This window comes from Podarcis filfolensis (assembly GCF_964270895.1).
Source record: "Podarcis filfolensis genome assembly, chromosome: 9".
Taxonomy (NCBI): Eukaryota; Metazoa; Chordata; class Lepidosauria; order Squamata; family Lacertidae; genus Podarcis; species Podarcis filfolensis.
Window position 1 is genome coordinate 28,436,087 of NC_139610.1, and position 19,256 is coordinate 28,455,342.

Here is a 19,256-nt window from a genome sequence, read left to right on the forward strand (position 1 = left end):
CACATTAGAATGTAAATGCAACCTTCCTCTGGTTCTAACTTAAATAAAAACCACACTGTACCACCTATTAATTAGATATGAGAAACCAGAGGTTTCAGGAGGTTCATCCAACAAGTACTGCAAATCTCACCACCACCTAGGTGGAATCTACACACATATAAAAAAATACATCTAGTGTCACATTTGTATACTGCACTTACAACACATTTAAAATGTTTTATTTGCAGCTGTATAGCTGAGTTCTTAGACACCCATTTGTTAAACAACAGATTCTTTTGGGCACACATCTGGAAATCGCCCTTTCAGAACCACCTCTTTGTACAATTAGCTTTCCCCACCTAATTCCATCCCCTGCATTCTCCCACAAGCCCCACAGTTCCTTTTACCCAGCAGTCCCTCCTTCCGTTTGCCTAAGTTAGTAAGCTCCTGGGTAGTATCTGCCTTATAATCAACCACTTCTCCAGAACATAAGCAAGGATCAGTACTAATTATCTGTCTTTAAATCCTCCTCCGCCGCCTTTTCAGATTTACCATGAATTTTCGCTTTCCCTCCTCTCCAACTGTGTTACAGACTCATCTCCTCTTTCTCTCTTCCTGGGAACACTTCCGTAGTTATTTCCATGAGCATAGCCAGAATTTTTGTTAGGGCCAAAGTTGTTGAACTTTTTTGCCCCCCCCCCGGCTATTCCCATGGTTATTCCCAGCATTCTTAATAAACTACAGTTCCCAGGCTTCTTTGACAGGTAAATTAATGTTGTGTACACAGCTTTCCTGATCAATGTGGAGGAAGGTGGAATCTCCCAAAACTGGGCTTGAACAACTTAATATGAAACTTCAAGGAAGGAATATTCCCCCTGCCTTCCCCCAGCAACCCAACTCATCTCACATTGCTCCAGAGAAGCTTTTCAGGAGCTGCAGCAGGCCAAACGTTTCCCTCCATGAAACTTCCTTAACATATCATAGGATCCAAGCCAGCATATACAAAATGCCCAGAGCTATGATTGAGCCGTGGGTTACTGACAGCACATGCAAACAATGTGCACTCAGTTTGTGTCTTTTTTAATTATTTTCTTTATTTATTAAATTTACATTCTGCCTTTCCTCCCAAAGAAGTCCAAGGTGGCAAACAAGCAATAAAACAACAAAACAGGTCTGCCTGCTACAAAACCTGATAGTTGTAAGCCTCTTAGCAGATCCACACCATACATTTAAAGCAGATCCAATGCACATTTAAAGCAAAAGAATCTTGGGAACTATAACTTGCCCCCTCAGAGTTACCACAATTCCCAGAATTCTTTGGGAGAAGTCATGTACTTTAAACACGTGTGCACGTTGTCTCCTGAGGCAGATGAATGCCAACCAATGTCTAAATGCCAATTGCTATGAAGCACAGAGCGGGAGATAGCAACTGTCTTCATGTCTGGGTCGTGGGCTTCCCAGGAGCATTGGGCTGGCCACTGTTGGCAAGAGATCGCTGGGGCTGCTCAAACTTGGAAGGTTTTTACAGAATCTGCATGCCCACACATCCACATGTGAGCATAAAATGCCACCTTATCTCACCCCATCTCCAATTTAATTTGGATTTACCATTTCCATGGAAAATCCATTTAAAAATAAAAATAAAAAACCCTGTTTCCAGCAACACATTTGTGATGTCTGAATGACCCATTTGCAGTACAGCGGTGCCTCGGGTTACTTATGCTTCAGGTTACATACGCTTCAGGTTACAGACTCCGCTAACCCAGAAATAGTACCTCAGGTTAAGAACTTTGCTTCAGGATGAGAACCGAAATCGTGTTCCGGCGGCGTGGCAGCAGCAGGAGGCCCCATTAGCTAAAGTGGTGCTTCAGGTTAAGAACAGTTTCAGGTTAAGAACAGAACTCCAGAACACATTAAGTACTTAACCTGAGGTACCTCAGTACCACTGTATTAAGCCCCCATCTAGAAGGAACCTGATGTTCTTGGGAAATGCTTTTCTCAGCAAAATACAAGGAAAGGCGAAGACCGTGACTCTATGTATCTTGACGAGAAAAGCAGCAATTGAAATATTCATATCCTTCACAAGGCAGAAGAACCAGAGTGCAAGCAGTAGGAGCATATGAAGGAGCACCAAGATTAGGGACCTTTCTTTTAACATACTGCAGGGCAATGAAGTGTAGTTTTTGTGCCATCTGCCCCATCACATCTTAGCTGCCAGACATGACCAAAGGCTGGTTAACAAGCTACCATTTTTGTATCACCCTAATGGGCTGAAATGAACCAGCCTGGTTATGAGGCCGGTCTAAGGCATCAAACAGGGCCTTTCAGCAGGCAATTGAACATCCCTCTCACACAGACCAGAGGTTCTATATTTAACAAAGCTGGGCAACTGAAATGGCTCTTCAACCAGAAAGTAATTATTCAGTTCATGAAGCACACTGCTGTAAATCCTCCCTAAGATTCAAAAAAGGCAGACATATAAGCCACTTGATACTGAATAAAATCTTTTAAAAGGCCACATAGAAGCCATTAAAGTACATTCAGAAGTCCTCAGCTATTTCCCTAATGGGATTAAAACAGCCACACAATAACTACAAGAAACACGAGGAGAAATTACTGCTAGAAATAAAACGCTGGGGTCTCTACCAGGCAGAATGAATGCCAGTGTGCTAAAGATGCCAGCTGTCCTCAGTAGACACATTTGTTCTGGAAATGCATTTCCCCCTCTTTCATTCCCCACCTGGTCCAACTCACAAGCTGGAAGACAGGGTTATTGGGTACATAAAAACAATTAAACCTTATTTACTGGGATGCGATAAACAAAGCACACCAGATTTAAATCATTTAAACAGAAAAGCCACAGGCTAACGAAAAAGTATCCTTAGTTTTGAGCTATTTTTTTAACATTGTTGGTCATTCTAATGGACCCATAACATTTATACAGCCCTGTGCCCTCAGAGTGGCCACTTTTCTTCAATTAGTCTTGACAACATTGAGATCAATGAACATTGTGCAGGAATGTCAGATTTGGTGAACTTCAAATCCCACATTAATTCTTACGGCTATGGTTTGTTGTTTTCAAACACACACACACACACACACACACACACACACACACACACTTAAAAATATGGTGCTTCCAACAAAACTGATGAAATCTTTTATAACCTTAACATATCCAACGGCTATATATTTATTCCCACTGGAGAAGGATTCCCATTTGCTATTAACTTGGGATTTTACCGTTCAGCACCAGAAAAAACATTTATAACTCTTGAAGAATAAGAAGTACATTTATTGCCCCAGGCTGAATAATCTCTCATCATTATGTTTCTACGTGCTTTTGGCAGGGCCAGAAAAAGAGAAAGATATGCAATGATGTACAACATGCAGTACAATACATAAGGTGTGCACTAATGCATTGGGACTAAACCTGCCATCATAACCCTTTCATTTGTAAATCATTATAAAAATGCATTTTGTATGGCAGCAGTTTTGTGCAACTTGGTGCTACTTTTATTTGAATTCAGTATTTTCGGTTCAGCTCCTCTTCACTTCCATTAAACAGCTTCTGCTACTCTTGCACCTCTAATGAGATGGAGAGTGGCCAGAAGTGATCACAATGAACACTACTAAACAGTTCAGGGGTCAGAAAATCTTTTGAATCCCTGGGTACATTTGCAAACTGAAGAAACTGACGTGGCCGCTACACACACTGCAACCTACTCTATTGGCTACAGTGGAATGTTTTTTGCCAGGCCCCATCTGGTTGGGGTCCCTTCGGTGGGGAAGGGACCTAGTGGGCAAAGGCTTCTGCAGGTGCACCCTTGGGTGCCATGTTAATGACCCTGATGTAATGTCAACAAGCTGGCAAGAAGAAAAAGAGCTACAAACAAGCTTTGTTGCACAGAGTTGGAAAAATAAATAATGCAGATATGACAAAGGGGGGGGGGGGGGCCAAGACAAGGCAGAGGACCCCATAGCTAATTCAACGTTGCACTCTTCTAATTGTCAGACAAAATGAGCCTCCCTCTCTTCCCCTCGTGATACTATGAAGCCAAGCATGCCTCCTAAAAACAGTATATGATTTAGTGTTACTTACTCAAAAAAAGTTGTCCATCCAGTCTCATCACTTTTCGTTGCTAGGAGTCCACTGTTGCCATGATAGGTAAACAAGACTAGCTCCTGCCCTTGGGCTGTCATGCTTTTTAGACATCCATTGGTTCCTATAGTTAGCCAGATAACTTGGTTGTCAGGAGATACTACCCTCACTGGCATCCGGTTGGGATCTCGCCTTATACGAAGCGTATTTCCATTGCTGTCAGTTACAGCCGTGATGTCGTTGTCGTTACTGTAGCTAAAATTGTACAGATAGTCTCCTGTGACTAAACTCATCGTGTACTGATGGGTGCCGTTGACATCAAAGATGTAGAGTTCCTGATCGGTTGGAGAGGCAACTTCATAAAAATTCATTGAAGTCAGCAACGGTTTGTTCTTTGACACAGCTCGTATCCGAATATTTCCAAGATCAGCAATGTACAACGTTCCATCAGGTGAGGCAGCTAAAGAAGATGGGGCATTAAGTTTGGCATCTTTAGCATAACCATCACCATTTTGGTAGCAGTCACAGTTAACATCATTTTTGCAATCACACTCGGAGGGTATTCCAGCAACTAATGAGATCTCTCCATCAGTTGTGACTTGTCTTATTCTGTTAATCTTTTTTTCATCGGTTTCTGTAATGTAAAGCACTCCACTGTAAGATACAGCAATTGCTGTGGCTGATTCTAAAGTAGTCTGTACAGCATGTTTCCCCACTGTGTACTCCACTCCAGGAACTTGGCAATGCATTGGCCTCCCAGCAGCAATACGGACTTGCCGATTTTCAGTAATCTGAAGAACTACGTTGTTATCTAACACATATATGGAGTTATCCATTGGATTGATAGCCAAATCCGTTGGCCACTCCAGACGCACCTTTTAAAAAAAGGAAAAGTGTTTTATTAGCCAATTATTATCTTTAGCAAAGATAGTTTTCTAACTGAACAAGTGCTAGAGATACCACTTTTGAAACAGTTCTCTGTTTTTCTGAAGTTACATAGAATTACATATATAAAAGGAAATGTGGTAGTTTAAATTATTGCCCCTAGGGTGTATATAAAGGGCAGGGGGGGAATGGAACCAGGGAAACTGGAGTGCTGGAAACACTAAAACTGAATGCTAAAAACATTATTTTTATTTACATTTCATTTAGTCCAAGAGCACATGTTTGTAACGGTTCTGATTCAGTTAATGTTAGTCATGACTAAAGTCATAACCATGTCTACTCAAAAGTAAGCCACACTGAATTCAGTGGGGCTTACTCCCAGGTAGGCGGTGTTAGGACTGCAGTACAAGTTAATTGTGCTAAGTTGTTCCATTGGTTTTAATGGGACTGAGTCATGACTATAATTCTGGGTGAATCTGGCACTTAGAAATCATATTTTTCTAAATATAAAATATGCCAATGCTAAATAAAGGTAAGATCTTTTCCAATATGACACAGATTAATGTTTGCTATTATTTTTCTCTCAGAATAGCAAGTCTCTTTAGTGCTGGGGGGAAACCATAGAAATCAATAGAAAAAGTTATCTGTTGTTGAAAAAATATATCACAGAGTTCAAAACTGCAGACTAGAGGCATTAGTAGAAGTTGGTATTAGAAACATCAGAATGCCAATACTTTTCTAATATATTTGCTGCTCCACTTGTATTTTATGACTGTACCTCTTGTAAATAATTATGGTCTTCTCTACTGTCCCTAAAATTTATTGTAAAAGTAGGTGTATAATTCTGATACTTATGCTCTTAGAATAAGCTCCTTATCGTGAAGATATAGTATAAAAAACAGTTCAGAATGCTTCTAGACACCTGCTTATTCTAGGATTGGAGCTACAATATATATACATGTCATCAAATTGCCATCTAATCCGGAATTACACTTTCCCAGGAAAAATCTGAAAAATACATAAATACATAAGCAAACAACTCATTTATGATATCTTAACTGTTTGAAAGGACCCTTTCTATGAATGTTTACTCAGAATTAAGTCCCTGTTCCCCCTCAGCACTGAGGAGAGTGGCCATGGTGGCCTGGTGCGGTCATGGCAGCTTCAGCATGGCAGGAGGGGAAGCTTCTGTCTCCTCTCGCCACAGTGACTGTAGGACTTATTTGCAAGGTTCAGCAGCCAATTGCAAGCAAGTGGATCAGAGGGAGCACTTCCTCCTGGTCAGCTTTCTAGTCATAAAAGCTCAGGCCTCAGTCAACATTGGATTCTTCACCCTCCGTCCCTTGTTAATGTGGCTTAATGGGCTGCCTGAGGGAAAGTAAGCATGACCTTGCTATGGAAGTACATGGGTCACCATATTTGGGGCCAGCGAAGAATTCTCCCTGCAGACCCATTAGGCCTGTCTGCAGGGATTTGCCTGCACCAGAGCAACTAACATAACTTCCTGGTGGACAATGCATTGGGTTTGATCCGTCTGGGAGGCCAGGGGATGGCCCTCCTTGCTCTGCTGTCATGGAGTATCTCCTTAAAGGAGCCTAGGGTGCTACACATCCAGACTTCCATCTTGGGGACTAATGGGCCATAGTGTTCCCCCACCAGTGATCATGGGGGTCTCCTATATGTGATGCACATTGGAAGGTGACCCTTAACCTTGATCAAGCAGCAGTAACACTGGTTGATTTCAGGATACATGCCTACTCCAGAAGCTGCTGACATCTGTTATCAATAGAAGCTGTGGCCTGATTAAATCCCAATACTGCTGCCTTGTGTTTTTATTGTGTGTATGCCCTCAGCCTTGGCTCCACTGCCCCTGGGTCTGCAATGGTACTGATTTCAAGCATTCTCCCCTCCTGTGTTCAGCAACTGGTATTAAGAAGTATTGCTGCCTCCAACCGTGGAGCCAAAACATACTGTATTTTTCGCTCTATAAGACGCACTTCCCCCCTCCTAAAAAGTAAGGGGAAATGTGTGTGCGTCTTATGGAGCAAATGCAGGCAGGAGCCTCTGCTCAGCGCTCCCTTTAAAGAGCCCCGTGGAGTGTGTGTGCGGCTCTTGGGGGCTTTTCCCCGAGGAGGAGAGCTCCCATTGCTGGGGAGAGGCTGCATGCAGCTAAACCAGAAGCCAGAACAGCCAGCGGGATTGCAGCGCAGCGATCCCACTGTCATGAACCCCAGAAGCCAGAACAGCCAGCGGGATTGCAGCATAGCGATCCCGCTGTCCTGAACCCCAGAAGCCAGGACAGCAAGCGGGATCGCTGCGCAGCGATCCTACTTGCTGTACTGGCTTCGGGGATTCAGAATCCCACCCCCCCTTGTTTTCCTCTTCCAAAAACTAGCGGTGTCTTATGGTCTGGCGCGCCTTATAGAGCGAAAAATACGGTAGCTATCATGGCTAACAAATAGCTATCAATAGCCCTCTCCTCCATGAATTTTAGTCTTCTGTTAAGGCAATCTCGGTTGGTTGCAGTCACTGCCTCCTGTGGGAGGAAGTTTCATAATTTACCTGTGTGCTGCGTTTCTATCATGGTCCCCCTAAAACAACTAATAGGTCTGTTTTTTTAAATACCTGACTGATGTGCATGCTGGTATCACATGTTAAAGGTCTAGCTGAAGTCAGATCATTTGAGCCAAGTAATGTTGATATTATTCCATTCTGGTCCACTTTCCTGATCATAGTCCCATCAACAAAGTAGATTAATCCATTTTTGTCAACTGCCACTCCTTGGGTAAAGAAACAAAACATAACACCAAGAGTTTGTTACTTGTTTTTGATCAAAACTATTAAACCTATTTTCCTGCTCTGTTTATTCATCTTTTCCCACAAAGCCAGAAAATGGGTCTGAAAATATTAACAAAAATGATAGGTTTTAAACATCACATGCAGCCTCATGAGGTTTATATTAGAACAACATGTATGAAAGGAAAACATTCTGCTTGTGGGGGGTGAAATCCAACAAGCACTGCTCCTAATGGACTCATTTAAATATTGTTTCTGGACTGGACCCTTTGCAATTTGCTCAGTATGAAGTCTTTGTGGCATAAGTGGAATGTGAAAAAATATTTATAATGAATTATAATAAATGATTAATATTCAGTGGGGGTGGGGAACTAAAAACCTCACTTTCTGCAGTTATACTTTTGGATAACTTTGCCATTCACAAACTGAAAACAAGCTTTTGGAAACACAGGTCTGAATGAATAAATAACTAGGTAGCATGAAATGCTCTTGTGTGTGCTGACTGAACTGTGTTTTGCTCTTCATAAATTGACAGTTTCCTCCACCTTTGGGGCTCATGAGTGTCGCTTCTACAGCCTTGCCACCATCACCACATCTGGCTTCGTCAAATGGAAGGCACTGCTCCCCAGTTCCTGCTACCACTTCAGCATTTTTTGTCAAGTCCTTTGCCCCAGTGAGTGACTTTGGACGGTAAATCCTTCGTGTGTTGGTGTCAGAAACATACAATTCTCCTGTGACTGGGTCAGTTGCAAGGTAGTATCTATGAGCCGGGTTACTGCTGCAGAAAGGGAAACAACACGTTTTAGCACAGTAAGCAATATTCACTATTACATTTCAAAAGACAGTCTATCAATTGACTTAGAAAGCAAATAATTGAAGCAAGCAACCCCTGTTGCCATTCAAAAATTAGAGTGAAGACAGGCAGCCATAGCTGAGTGTGGTGGAAGTGATCTTAACACACATTCTTAGTCTTGGGGACCAACAGCTCTGAATGCAGCAAATCTGTGTTCAAACCGCTTTTATTGCACTGCAGTGTCAATCTCACTTCACCCCTAGTCATAATGGTATCAAAAAGGCCCAATGAAAACATGGTATGCTTGCTTCTTACTTTCTGCAAAGTATTTTTAAGGGTGGGAGGGGGAACAGAAAGTGTTGATGTGCTGCTGTTGTTTTAAACACATTGTATGTTATGTGTCAACTCTGAAAAGAGAATGTGTAAGTGAAAATCAGTGCGTTTGTTTGAAGTGTTTAATGAAGGGATGCGGGTGGTGCTGTGGGTAAACCACAGAGCCTAGGATTTGCCGATCAGAAGGTTGGCAGTTCGAATCCCCACGACGGGGTGAGCTGCCGTTGCTCGGTCCCTGCTCCTGCCAACCTAGCAGTTCGAAAGCACGTCAAAGTGCAAGTAGATAAATAGGTACCGCTCTGGCGGGAAGGCAAACGGCGTTTCCGTGTGCTGCTCTGGTTCGCCAGAAGCGGCTTAGTCATGCTGGCCACATGACTGGAAGCTGTACGCCGGCTCCCTCGGCCAATAAAGCGAGATGAGTGTCGCAACCCCAGAGTCGGCCATGACTGGACCAATGGTCAGGGGTCCCTTTACCTTTACCTAAGTGTTTAATGTAATGTTGGTTAGTTAAAAGTTGGTTAGTGTATTGCTGTTTTGCAATTGAGAAACAGTCAAATAAATACATATTTTTAAAAGACGGGAAGAGTGTTGATGGATTCTTCCACCTTGCGGAAAGGTAATGGAATAAACACCGTTTTGGTTCCTTTTAATTATATAAATGTGCAAACGTCATTTTGAGTATTACCTTCAAATCAATAGCACTGGATTAGATCACTCTACAGCCTATGTTTTTCAAATTGCACCTATGTCACTAACTATATTATTTCAAGTAATCTAGACCACTTGAGTCCATGATGCATAATATTCATAAACAGAAGAGACTGTTCATGCTACTGATTGGAAGGCATGTGATTACTGGATGTGATTTAGCAGGTCAGATGGCATATTTTAGAAGTAAGTTCAGTTTCTTGTCTTAAGTCATCTTAAATCATTACAAACTTTCACATAAAACTACCAAATATGCTGGACCATCCTTCTATGAAATAAAGCCACTTTTCAAAGAACACAGAGCACAAGACACCATAAACCTTATACAACTGAAACATTTCTCTCCTATGGAATGAGTAGCTCTAGAGAATACATTTGTTGCTCAAAGATACAATCCAGAAGCTTAATTAGTTGCATCTATGACAGTGCATCTGAGTTATGGTGCTCAGAACTGAAATGAATATATAGATGGCAGTGCTAGTGTCTGCTAACACACAGAGCCCAAGTGCCACGGCAGTCAGTTGCATCTCTAATGTGTTTGCAAATGCAGTGCTAAAATGTATCTACCAATCTTGGTGATATCTGAGCATCTGTTCACAAAACATAGTGCCTTGTTTTTCATAAATATAACACAGTGCTAATGTACTTCTGTTTGCAAAAGGCAACCGAGGCCAACATAAACAAGTTGTGAACAAATTACATTTTGGAGCACAGACATTTCTAAAGCATACAACTAAAGCAATGTAACATCCGAAACAAAATAAAACAGCAGCAGAATAGGCACAAAATAAAATAAGCAACATGGTATAACAATACTGTGAAAGAGCTAAAACTACTAAACGTTTTTAAAGACTGAAAAGCCCAAGAAAAGGTCTGCACCTGGCACTAAGCTGGTTGAGCCCCTTTAGGTAGGTTATTCAATTACTGGGGAGCCACCACAAAAAAAGTTCTATCTCTACCTCATCACGTTTGGCATGGGCACTTGAAGAAGTATCTCTACGTAGATGACTTTAGGACCCAAGCAAGTGGTGGAGTTGATTGTCAGATAACCTGGTCCAAAGCAGAGGCAAATTTAGGGCAGTGCGACTGGTTCCACTGCACTGGATACGGAGTCTAGGGGGTGCTGCAGGACTTCACAACTAGGATGTAGTCAATTGAGCAGAAAAAGGGTTTTTATTTGCCTTTTTTAAACTTCTGAATGCTCTATTAACTAGATTTAGCTTTTCTCTATTTCTGAGAACTAGCCACGTAACTTAAAAGAGGTTTTTGTGCAACCCTGAACCTAAACTATGATGGTAATAATAGATTTTAAAAGATATATATGCCTTTTTATATATGTACTTTTAATCTCTGTTCATTAATGTGCTTATTTGTTATATGCAATTCTTTTTTTGAACAGCACCAGGTGTACGGATAGTGCTTTAATTATTGGCATAAAAAAATATTTATATAAAATCCAACTTTGGATAAGTTTCAGGGCAATTAGCTTGGTTGTAGAATGACGAACAGTTTAAAATTAAAGCTTAAAACACATAATTTGCAGTATATTGTGGTTGGTTGAATTTTTGACCAATGAACTCCATCACTGATAAAAGGAGAAAGTGAACACACAACACACACACCCCATTTATTATTTGCATGGTGAAAAGAATGGCCCCAAATAGCATATTAATGTAAGGAAAGTTATCTTTGGAGTTTTATAGATGGAGAAGTTTTAACTTAAATGGTTGAAATGGTCTGTACAGCTTTAGGTAGAGACCTACATGAGTGAATGCCGTATCCTGCTCCCCTGCCAAAAAAAACTGCACAAAGAAAACACAATGTCAGGGACAAAACTAAACTAGAACCTGTCTCCCTAACATGTTATGTTTCTATGTGGGGGAAATAAGAGCGTTCAATAATCTGAAGCCCCACGTGCATCATGAAAAGGCACAGCTCAGGAATTAGTTTACAACCTCAGCCTTGGTTGGGGAAAGTTGTCAAATGATCAATGTTCATGGTTATATAACTGCCCTGTAAACAATTCAGAACAAATGCTCAATAAAGACGGGACATAGTCTAACCACTGTGTAAGCTTTATACCAGCATATGAGGATGAATGCTGAATGAACAAGTCATCTGATTTCTTTGCCATTAGGATTATTAAATCAATGAAAATGTGTGGATAATTCTAGTGGAGGCTCCTGACAAGTACAACATTTCTAACATGAGTAGAGAAATCATTTTAGTACAATTTTGAAAATGACACTAGCTGTGCTATTGCCTGCCCCGCACAAGGCAGATGAATCTCTGAAGAATAATCATTAGCATGCTCCATGAGAATCCACGGCACTGAAAATAACCTCAACTCAGGAGACTTCAAAGACTCTGCGCTCTAGAGATTGACAATAATAATCTTGGCTGGCTGTAAAATGGCTGTTTTTGACTAACATGGGATATTCCCTTCTTTCTATTGAAACAAAATCTTTACCTTAATGTAGGCATTACAGGGCATACTTGGTGTAGTAAAAATCCTTCATAGACAGAAAAATATCCAGTCTCTGCTACTGCAGTTGCCTCTGCAGCTCTTTATACATCTTTGTATTTCTCTAGGGAATCTCTGTAGTAGTGCACTAATCTCAAAGAAGTTGAACTCAACATTAATACACAATTGCCTGCTTCCCTCTAGAAATGTCCTTTTGTAGCAGAACCACACTAGTCTATCCAGGAAGTGCAACTCATATAACACTGAACATGCAACTATTTTTGCCCTTAGTTCTCCAAAGGCTAAAGAGTTTCCCCACTAAAGATAAGTGGATTACTCCAGAAGAATGATATATGGATCACACATTCACTTTCCCTATTCCAGTAATAAATAAAAAGTAGTATTTGAGAGTACGAGTGCTGTATAATATAGTTAAATCACAGAAAATGGGTATTACTTAACATATGTTCTTAATTCCCCAATATGCTTAGCAACAGATGAACAACAGAACGCAGGGAGCCATGTGTAACAACTTTTGAATGCATGTCATATTTTGCATTTGGTATAATATTAAAATGTGAATTTACAAAGTATTCTATCTAATGACTGTTAAAGCATCAGCTGGTTTCAATGGACAGAGGGCACTGGATTTTTTTTTTTAAGCAACAGTGAACCTTCAGAATGATATGAGAACAGCTGACAGCTATGCTTATAATTTAAAATAAGGGTGCATATTATATTTAGTCATGGAGAAAATGCTACTTGCCGACACTACACAAAGCAACATATGTGAAACATTAATTCTGAAATATAAAAAACCTTTCACAGTTAAGGAAGAAAACCCACATGAGGCAGTATAACCAGAAGCCCGAGTGAATTTCAACAGAAACCAGACGTAATAAAATAAAATGTAAGTCTCTGGGGATTTGTGTAAGAGGGGGAGAAAGACCAAAAATAAAGATGAAGCATGCATGATAATAAGGAGGGTTTCTTAATGTCACCCTGCATTTTGCATGACACATTTAGCAGCTGTGGCACACAGCAGTGATGTAATGCATGTGTCTAGCAAATACTTTCAGACTGAACTCTGCCCACTTCATTCTAGCTAGTGGCAGTCACTGTGATCACAGAACAGAAAGCAAAGCACTGTCCTTGCTGTTTTATCACCCTCCTCTTTAAAGATATGCCTAGCCATAATTCAGTGTGAATCATCTACAGTTTGCTCTGTATGGCATAGGATGTTGCCATGTCATATACTGAGTTAAAGGTAAAGGGACCCCTGACCATTAGGTCCAGTCGTGGCCGACTCTGGGGTTGCAGTGCTCATTTCGCTTTATTGGCTGAGGGAGCCGGCGTACAGCTTCTGGGTCATGTGGTCAGCATGACTAAGCCGCTTCTGGCAAAGCAGAGCAGCACACCACACGGAAACGCTGTTTACCTTCCCGCTGGAGCGGTACCTACTTATCTACTTGTACTTTGTGCTTTTGAACTGCTAGGTTGGCAGGAGCAGGGACCGAGCAACAGGAACTCACCCCATTGCGGGGATTCGAATCGCCAACCTTCTGATCGGCAAGTCCTAGGCTCTGTGGTTTAACCCACAGCGCCACCCGCGTCCCTATACTGAGGTAAAGGTAAAGGGACCCCTGACCATTAGGTCCAGTCGTGGCTGACTCTGGGGTTGTGGTGCTCATCTCGCTTTATTGGCCGAGGGAGCCAGCGTACAGCTTCCGGGTCATGTGGCCAGCATGACTAAGCCGCTTCTGGCAAACCAGAGCAGCGCACGAAAACACTGTTTACCTTCCCGCCAGAGCGGTACCTATTTATCTACTATTTATCTATTTATCTATACTGAGTTAGACCTCGGCTAATGTATCTGTCCGCAGTGACTGATGCTCTCTCTCTGGAATCTGAGGTACGAGTCTTCCTTAGCGCTACCTGGAGATGCCAGGGATTGTTCTGCCATTGAGCCACATAGCTGGCTTTGTTCTCCACTGCTAAGTGGCGCAGGCATGTTGCACACATAACATGCCCATCACTGTATTTCCGTATCACTGGTTATTATAAACCTGGCAGTTGAATGTTTGAATTGACTCCACTGAAACACACAGCATTTCAGGTGATGCAAAGACAAAATGAAAGTTCTGTCTGTAGCATTCAGGGCAAGGATAGAACAATGAAAAGGAGAGGATGATAGTGAATGAGTGAGGCAGGGATTACATAAGCACATCAAGAAGGAAAAATTGGAGCAATACCTTACAGACAGGCTGGAAATGGAAAACAAAAAGTGATGGGGAGCAAGCAATGTTTTTATTTATTTATCTAGTCATTTCAGACATTTATACCCTATCCTTTAAATGACTTTCCTGGGATGCCTTATGATAAAATATTACTATTTTAACTAGGACGGGGAAAGAATTTGGGTTATGTTGAATAGTAGCAATCTTCCAAACTTATACCTCTCTTTGATTTAAGGCAAAAATAGTCACTTTTATAGAGCACTCCTTCCTTATGATCGTAACAATTTTTACAGCACTTCAATCTATTGAATTTATTTGTTCATTCTTTTTTAAAGGAAAGAACACTTTGAACAAAAAGTACGAACATGCTTAAAATGCTTACCTATGTCTAAAATCTTTATTTCTTGGTGGGAAGGCAAGGAAAGGAAGAGTAAAAAAAAGAGTATTAGAAAAAAAGTTAGATGAAAAGTTGTTAAAAGAGGGAACAGTAAATAGGTAATGGTCTGATAAGGTTGCTGATTGTAATTCCATTCAGTCATTTTTTATCATCTGAATAGCTGAGATATTTTGACAGCTATCTCCATGAGTAAATGGCTTGAGAAAATGTCCCATCTTTCTTCAACCTCATTTTAAAATATTATTTTTAAAGCATTTGCATTTTTATTACAGTGTTCAGGTGTATATGGAAACATGGTATCATAAAATGACTGATTCATCACATAATCTCGAAACCAAATGTTTTAGGAGTAGATAAAGATATACCTTAGTTCAAGAACACTTGTTACATTTCCAGATGGGAATATCCGTCGAACATAGTTAAAATCCCCTACGTACAGGCTTCCATCAATACCACAAGCTAAGGCAACGGGAGCCAAAAGCTTATTGCCATCTGCTTGACCATTGCAACTTGGGCAAGAAATGCTACGTCGTCGACCATTGCCCATTATACTACTGACAACTGGTGGCTGCTGAGAGATGAACTGATTTTCCCCATTGCCTTTGTAGAGGATTCCTGGAGAAAACACAAATATGGTTTCCTACATCAGTGGAGTATTTTTGCCAGTTACATATTTTGATCAGAAAATACTAAATACATTTAATATTCCACACTGGACTGTATTTCAAAGGTGTCAAGATCAAGAGAGAGGACAATGACCACCACGCTGGTTCTCCTGAAATTCAAGAGAAGCTTGCCCATAAGAACTGGAAGCTGCTATCTGGAAGTGGCACTTTAGAAGCCTGTTGCACATGTGGCCATCCATTTCACTCCCACCCACTGAATGAAACTCTTTGTGAAAAAGGATCAAAATATCACTGTTCATATTTACAATCAGCTCAGAAGGTAATCAGAACAACCACAGCAAGAGAAAAAAGTATGTAAGATAACAGTGATGTTTTTAATAACAAACTTCTATGAAAAGTTGGCAAATGCTTAAAAAAAGGATACATCTGGAAAAGTAGAAATGGGCAGAACTCGTGTTTGCAACAGTTACCTTGGGGCAATCCAATAGGGAGCAATGATATACAAGTGGGTGCTGTGCATGTGCTTCTCATGGCTGAGAAGCTGAGCTGTTCCTGTGCAACCCCCCACTGGATTGCCATAAAAAATCGCTTTCTGACCTAAATACAGTTCTATGTTCCTTCTCCTTCCTCCCAAGCAGGCAACTCATTCTATTTAAAACCACTTGACTTGAGAATCTCCCAAACTGGATTTTTTGGCTCTGGGAAACATACACAGTACCCATTTGCATGTGCATTTTTCTCAGTTGGATTTGGGTGAATGTTGGTTTGGAATGATGCATTCCTGTTCGTTTATTCTGCACTGTTAGAATAAATTGCTTACATATGTCCTGTTACGCATCACACACCCACAACATTATACCAGTAAACTATTATTGTAAATAAGTTTTCTGACAGCCTCAATTTCCCATTGTCAAATGGTCTTATTTTACGCAAAAGAATAAGTTGTCTTTGCTAGCAGAACCCGGCTCTATAATGTATCTGCAGTTCTGTACTCATATGTCAAACACAACAAAAATGTTTGGGCAAGAATCATTGGGAAAAGAAGAAGCATTTCTCCAGCATCATTTTTATGGCCTTCACAGGAAATGTGGAGAAGCAATATATGTGCCTAATATTAGGCTTTCACGATTACAACTATATTTTGTTAAAACATTACCACTATCCTCATTATTATCCTGATTAAAGACTCAGTCAAGGTCTGCTGTGAGAACTGTCTGCTATTACTGTTACACTTATTCCACAGTAAATCTCAATGTGTTATAATCCATGGAAACCACATGTCACTTTGTACTGTATAGTAATACTTGCTTTATTGATCAAGTGTACAATATTTCAAAGATAGCAGTACTAATGAATTTATTTTTGTCCCACAATAACTGTTAAAATACATTTAGGAAGTTCTATGACAGCTTTCTCCAACCTAAGGTTACTTTTAATTTGAATTTCAATGGGTAGATATTTTCCATAAACAGAACATGTTCCTTGGGCTGTGCCAATTACTTTTCTAATGCCATGCAATCCGAGAGAGGTATACCAGAGGACGGAGAACATTATGAAATAAGAGGAAATGAAAATGGCTTATGAAATATAAAAGAAAAGCCATGTAAATGAGGCTGCATCATAACAGCACATGGATTACATTTCCCCAAGAAAAGTTGGAACGAGAATGCACTAATGGAATCTGAAATCCCCTTCCTATGATCACATCATTTATGACAATCAGGAAACCATAATTTTGCTGAAATAGCTGAGTTCTATAATTTTCATCAGAGGTATCATACAAGTCAGCACTCAGCACTATGGTACCTGATTTATTCTGTCATTACTTTGAAAAATTGCCCTTTCGCATCTCTCTTCTATTACCACAGGGGGAAAGATGAACATTAGAATATTTATTGCTGTGATTCAGGGTGTCCGTATAAACACCTGTCACTGTCTTTGCTCCCTTGTGAATAAATTTCCCCTGCTCATCCACCCTGTCATTACAACTAGCCACTTCATTTATTCAATTAGACAGGCATCACTTTGAAAAGTCATTACTTGTCAAACAGTCCCCTGAGCATAAATTTAGGAGCATGGCTGACTCACCTTATGATCAGAAACTACTGAACAACAAAATGAGGAAAATGAATGTACACGTAATTATCTCAGTGCTTACTTGCTTTGTGCCAGTTCCCATGATAAGTTGCATTGGCATTCAATGGCAGTACACTTATTAACCCTTGCCTCCCAGTGAAATGTACCATATTCACATGAAACGAAGTCTCTCTGTAACTAATCCCATAATAGCTAGAATTACATACCAAAAAACATGATCTTGTTAACTAGTTCTTAGACATTATTTCGGTGCCCTTTGGCTTCCATAACATTCTGCATCCTGGCCTCCTCCTTTCTAAGATAGGTCTTTGCCTATCTTAAATCTGAGATCATTTCTCTGCTTCCATTACATAACTTCCAGTCAACATGAGTGTCATTAGTCACCTTTACTAAGTACCTGTGTGTCATTGCCGCCTGCAGTTAAATGGCAGGCACATTTCACTCTAAAACTGGCAGCGTTCCAATGACAGGAGAAGTATTTCCTCCATGCAACTTGTAATGTGTTTCATAATATGGAAGAAAATATACATGTTGCTATATTGCAGTTGTAGCTGGAGTCATACTGCTATGGAAGTCCCAATATATTTAAGCATAAACTGTTTGAATGAAGAAGCTTCATGGGGCATCAAGCAAACTGTTTAACTGAAACAATAAAGCTCTCCAGTAAATCAGACATATTTACTTGGAAGCCACAAGTGAAAGAGGAGCTTGTGCCTGAGTAAGTGTACTTAGGATCACAGTTTAGCTGCTAAACAACAACAACATCATTAGCGATGACAGAGAAGAAGAAAAAGGTTGGAGAAAGCAGGTCAAGCAGAGAACTATGGGAAGGAAACATGGGTTTTCCTTTTCCTTTTTTTGAAACATGGATTTTTATCAGAGATTTAAGGGGGGGGAAATGCAGTAAATACCAGAGATTTAAAAGAAGTAAAAGAATAAAAGAATAGTTGGAATTAAATAATAAAGATATGTAAAAATGAGTAAAGGAAAGTTAATGAAGCAAGGAAGAACCACTGGAAATGGAAGGAAAATGGATGAAGTTTTTGGAAGAGAGCCTCAGGTACACAGCAGAATTCAGAAGGGGGGGCAACTTAATGACAGGTGCTAGCGCCATATCTGATTCTTTTTAGCTCTGAATGGAATTGGTATTGGAGACAAGTAGGAATGGTGCATATTTCCTGCATACCAGTGCCAGTTCTGTTGTGGACTAAAAACCTCCTCCTCCCCCAATAACATATTTGTATAAAATACATTTCCCCACCAAATATTCGAATTGACAATGAGAGGCTTAGGAAACACTTATTTATTTGCATAGAAATACAGGAGTATTCATGCTAGTGAGGCAAAAGAGGAGCAATAATGCTAGCTGTACTTGACACAGTTCCATGGAAACACATCTGGTGGGGGAAGACTAGGCACAGCATAATGTTTTTATGTAGTATGAAGAGGAAAACATTTCCTGGTGTTGGCATGGACTGAAGCTATGCTTATAAATTCAACATTAATTCAAATTAAAGAATAATTCTAGGATAGTCATGAATGTGTATTACTCATAACTTTTGTTTGACAGACAATGAATTAATTACATTGTCAGTATGAGTCCAGAAAAAAAGAATATTAGAATAAAATGGAGACTTACCATTCTGAACATCCAGGACGTGGTGCTTATCTAGGGTCCAGCCCCCCATGTTGGAGGCATCCAATTCATAGCCTTGTAAAATAGCTGTCCGTTTTTCCCACAGTGTTAGATCCAAACAAGATTCATATTCATAACCTACAGATACTGGAATTAAAAAGAAAAATATTTATTATTAAAACTACCCTTCCTCTCTAGATACC

General features: G+C 40.4%; 1 protein-coding gene and 1 long non-coding RNA gene across 55 annotated transcripts in view; one reads left to right on the plus strand and one right to left on the minus strand.

Moving 5' to 3' along the window:
- LOC310770532 overlaps window positions 1–8,434 on the plus strand; it is a 66,195-nt gene extending 57,761 nt beyond the window's left edge. For 3 of the 5 annotated variants that reach the window (XR_014552237.1, XR_014552238.1, XR_014552241.1), the window contains exon 4: window positions 8,298–8,405. This is a non-coding gene — a long non-coding RNA (uncharacterized lncRNA). Of the gene's footprint in view, window positions 1–8,297 lie in introns of all 5 variants that reach the window. The other 2 variants (XR_014552239.1, XR_014552240.1) reach the window with 1 other exon arrangement.
- The window catches only part of TENM3 (teneurin transmembrane protein 3), a 1,278,808-nt gene that overhangs the window by 28,211 nt on the left and 1,231,341 nt on the right, over window positions 1–19,256 (minus strand). For 40 of the 50 annotated variants that reach the window (XM_083630968.1, XM_083630934.1, XM_083630945.1 and 37 more), the window contains 6 exons: window positions 19,057–19,200; window positions 15,060–15,309; window positions 14,680–14,700; window positions 8,308–8,540; window positions 7,592–7,746; window positions 4,082–4,956 (listed from right to left, as the gene is read on the minus strand). In XM_083630968.1, coding sequence (XP_083487094.1) covers window positions 4,082–4,956; window positions 7,592–7,746; window positions 8,308–8,540; window positions 14,680–14,700; window positions 15,060–15,309; window positions 19,057–19,200 — 1,678 coding nt within the window. The remainder of the gene's footprint in view (window positions 1–4,081; window positions 4,957–7,591; window positions 7,747–8,307; window positions 8,541–14,679; window positions 14,701–15,059; window positions 15,310–19,056; window positions 19,201–19,256) is intronic. The other 10 variants (XM_083630928.1, XM_083630939.1, XM_083630932.1 and 7 more) reach the window with 1 other exon arrangement.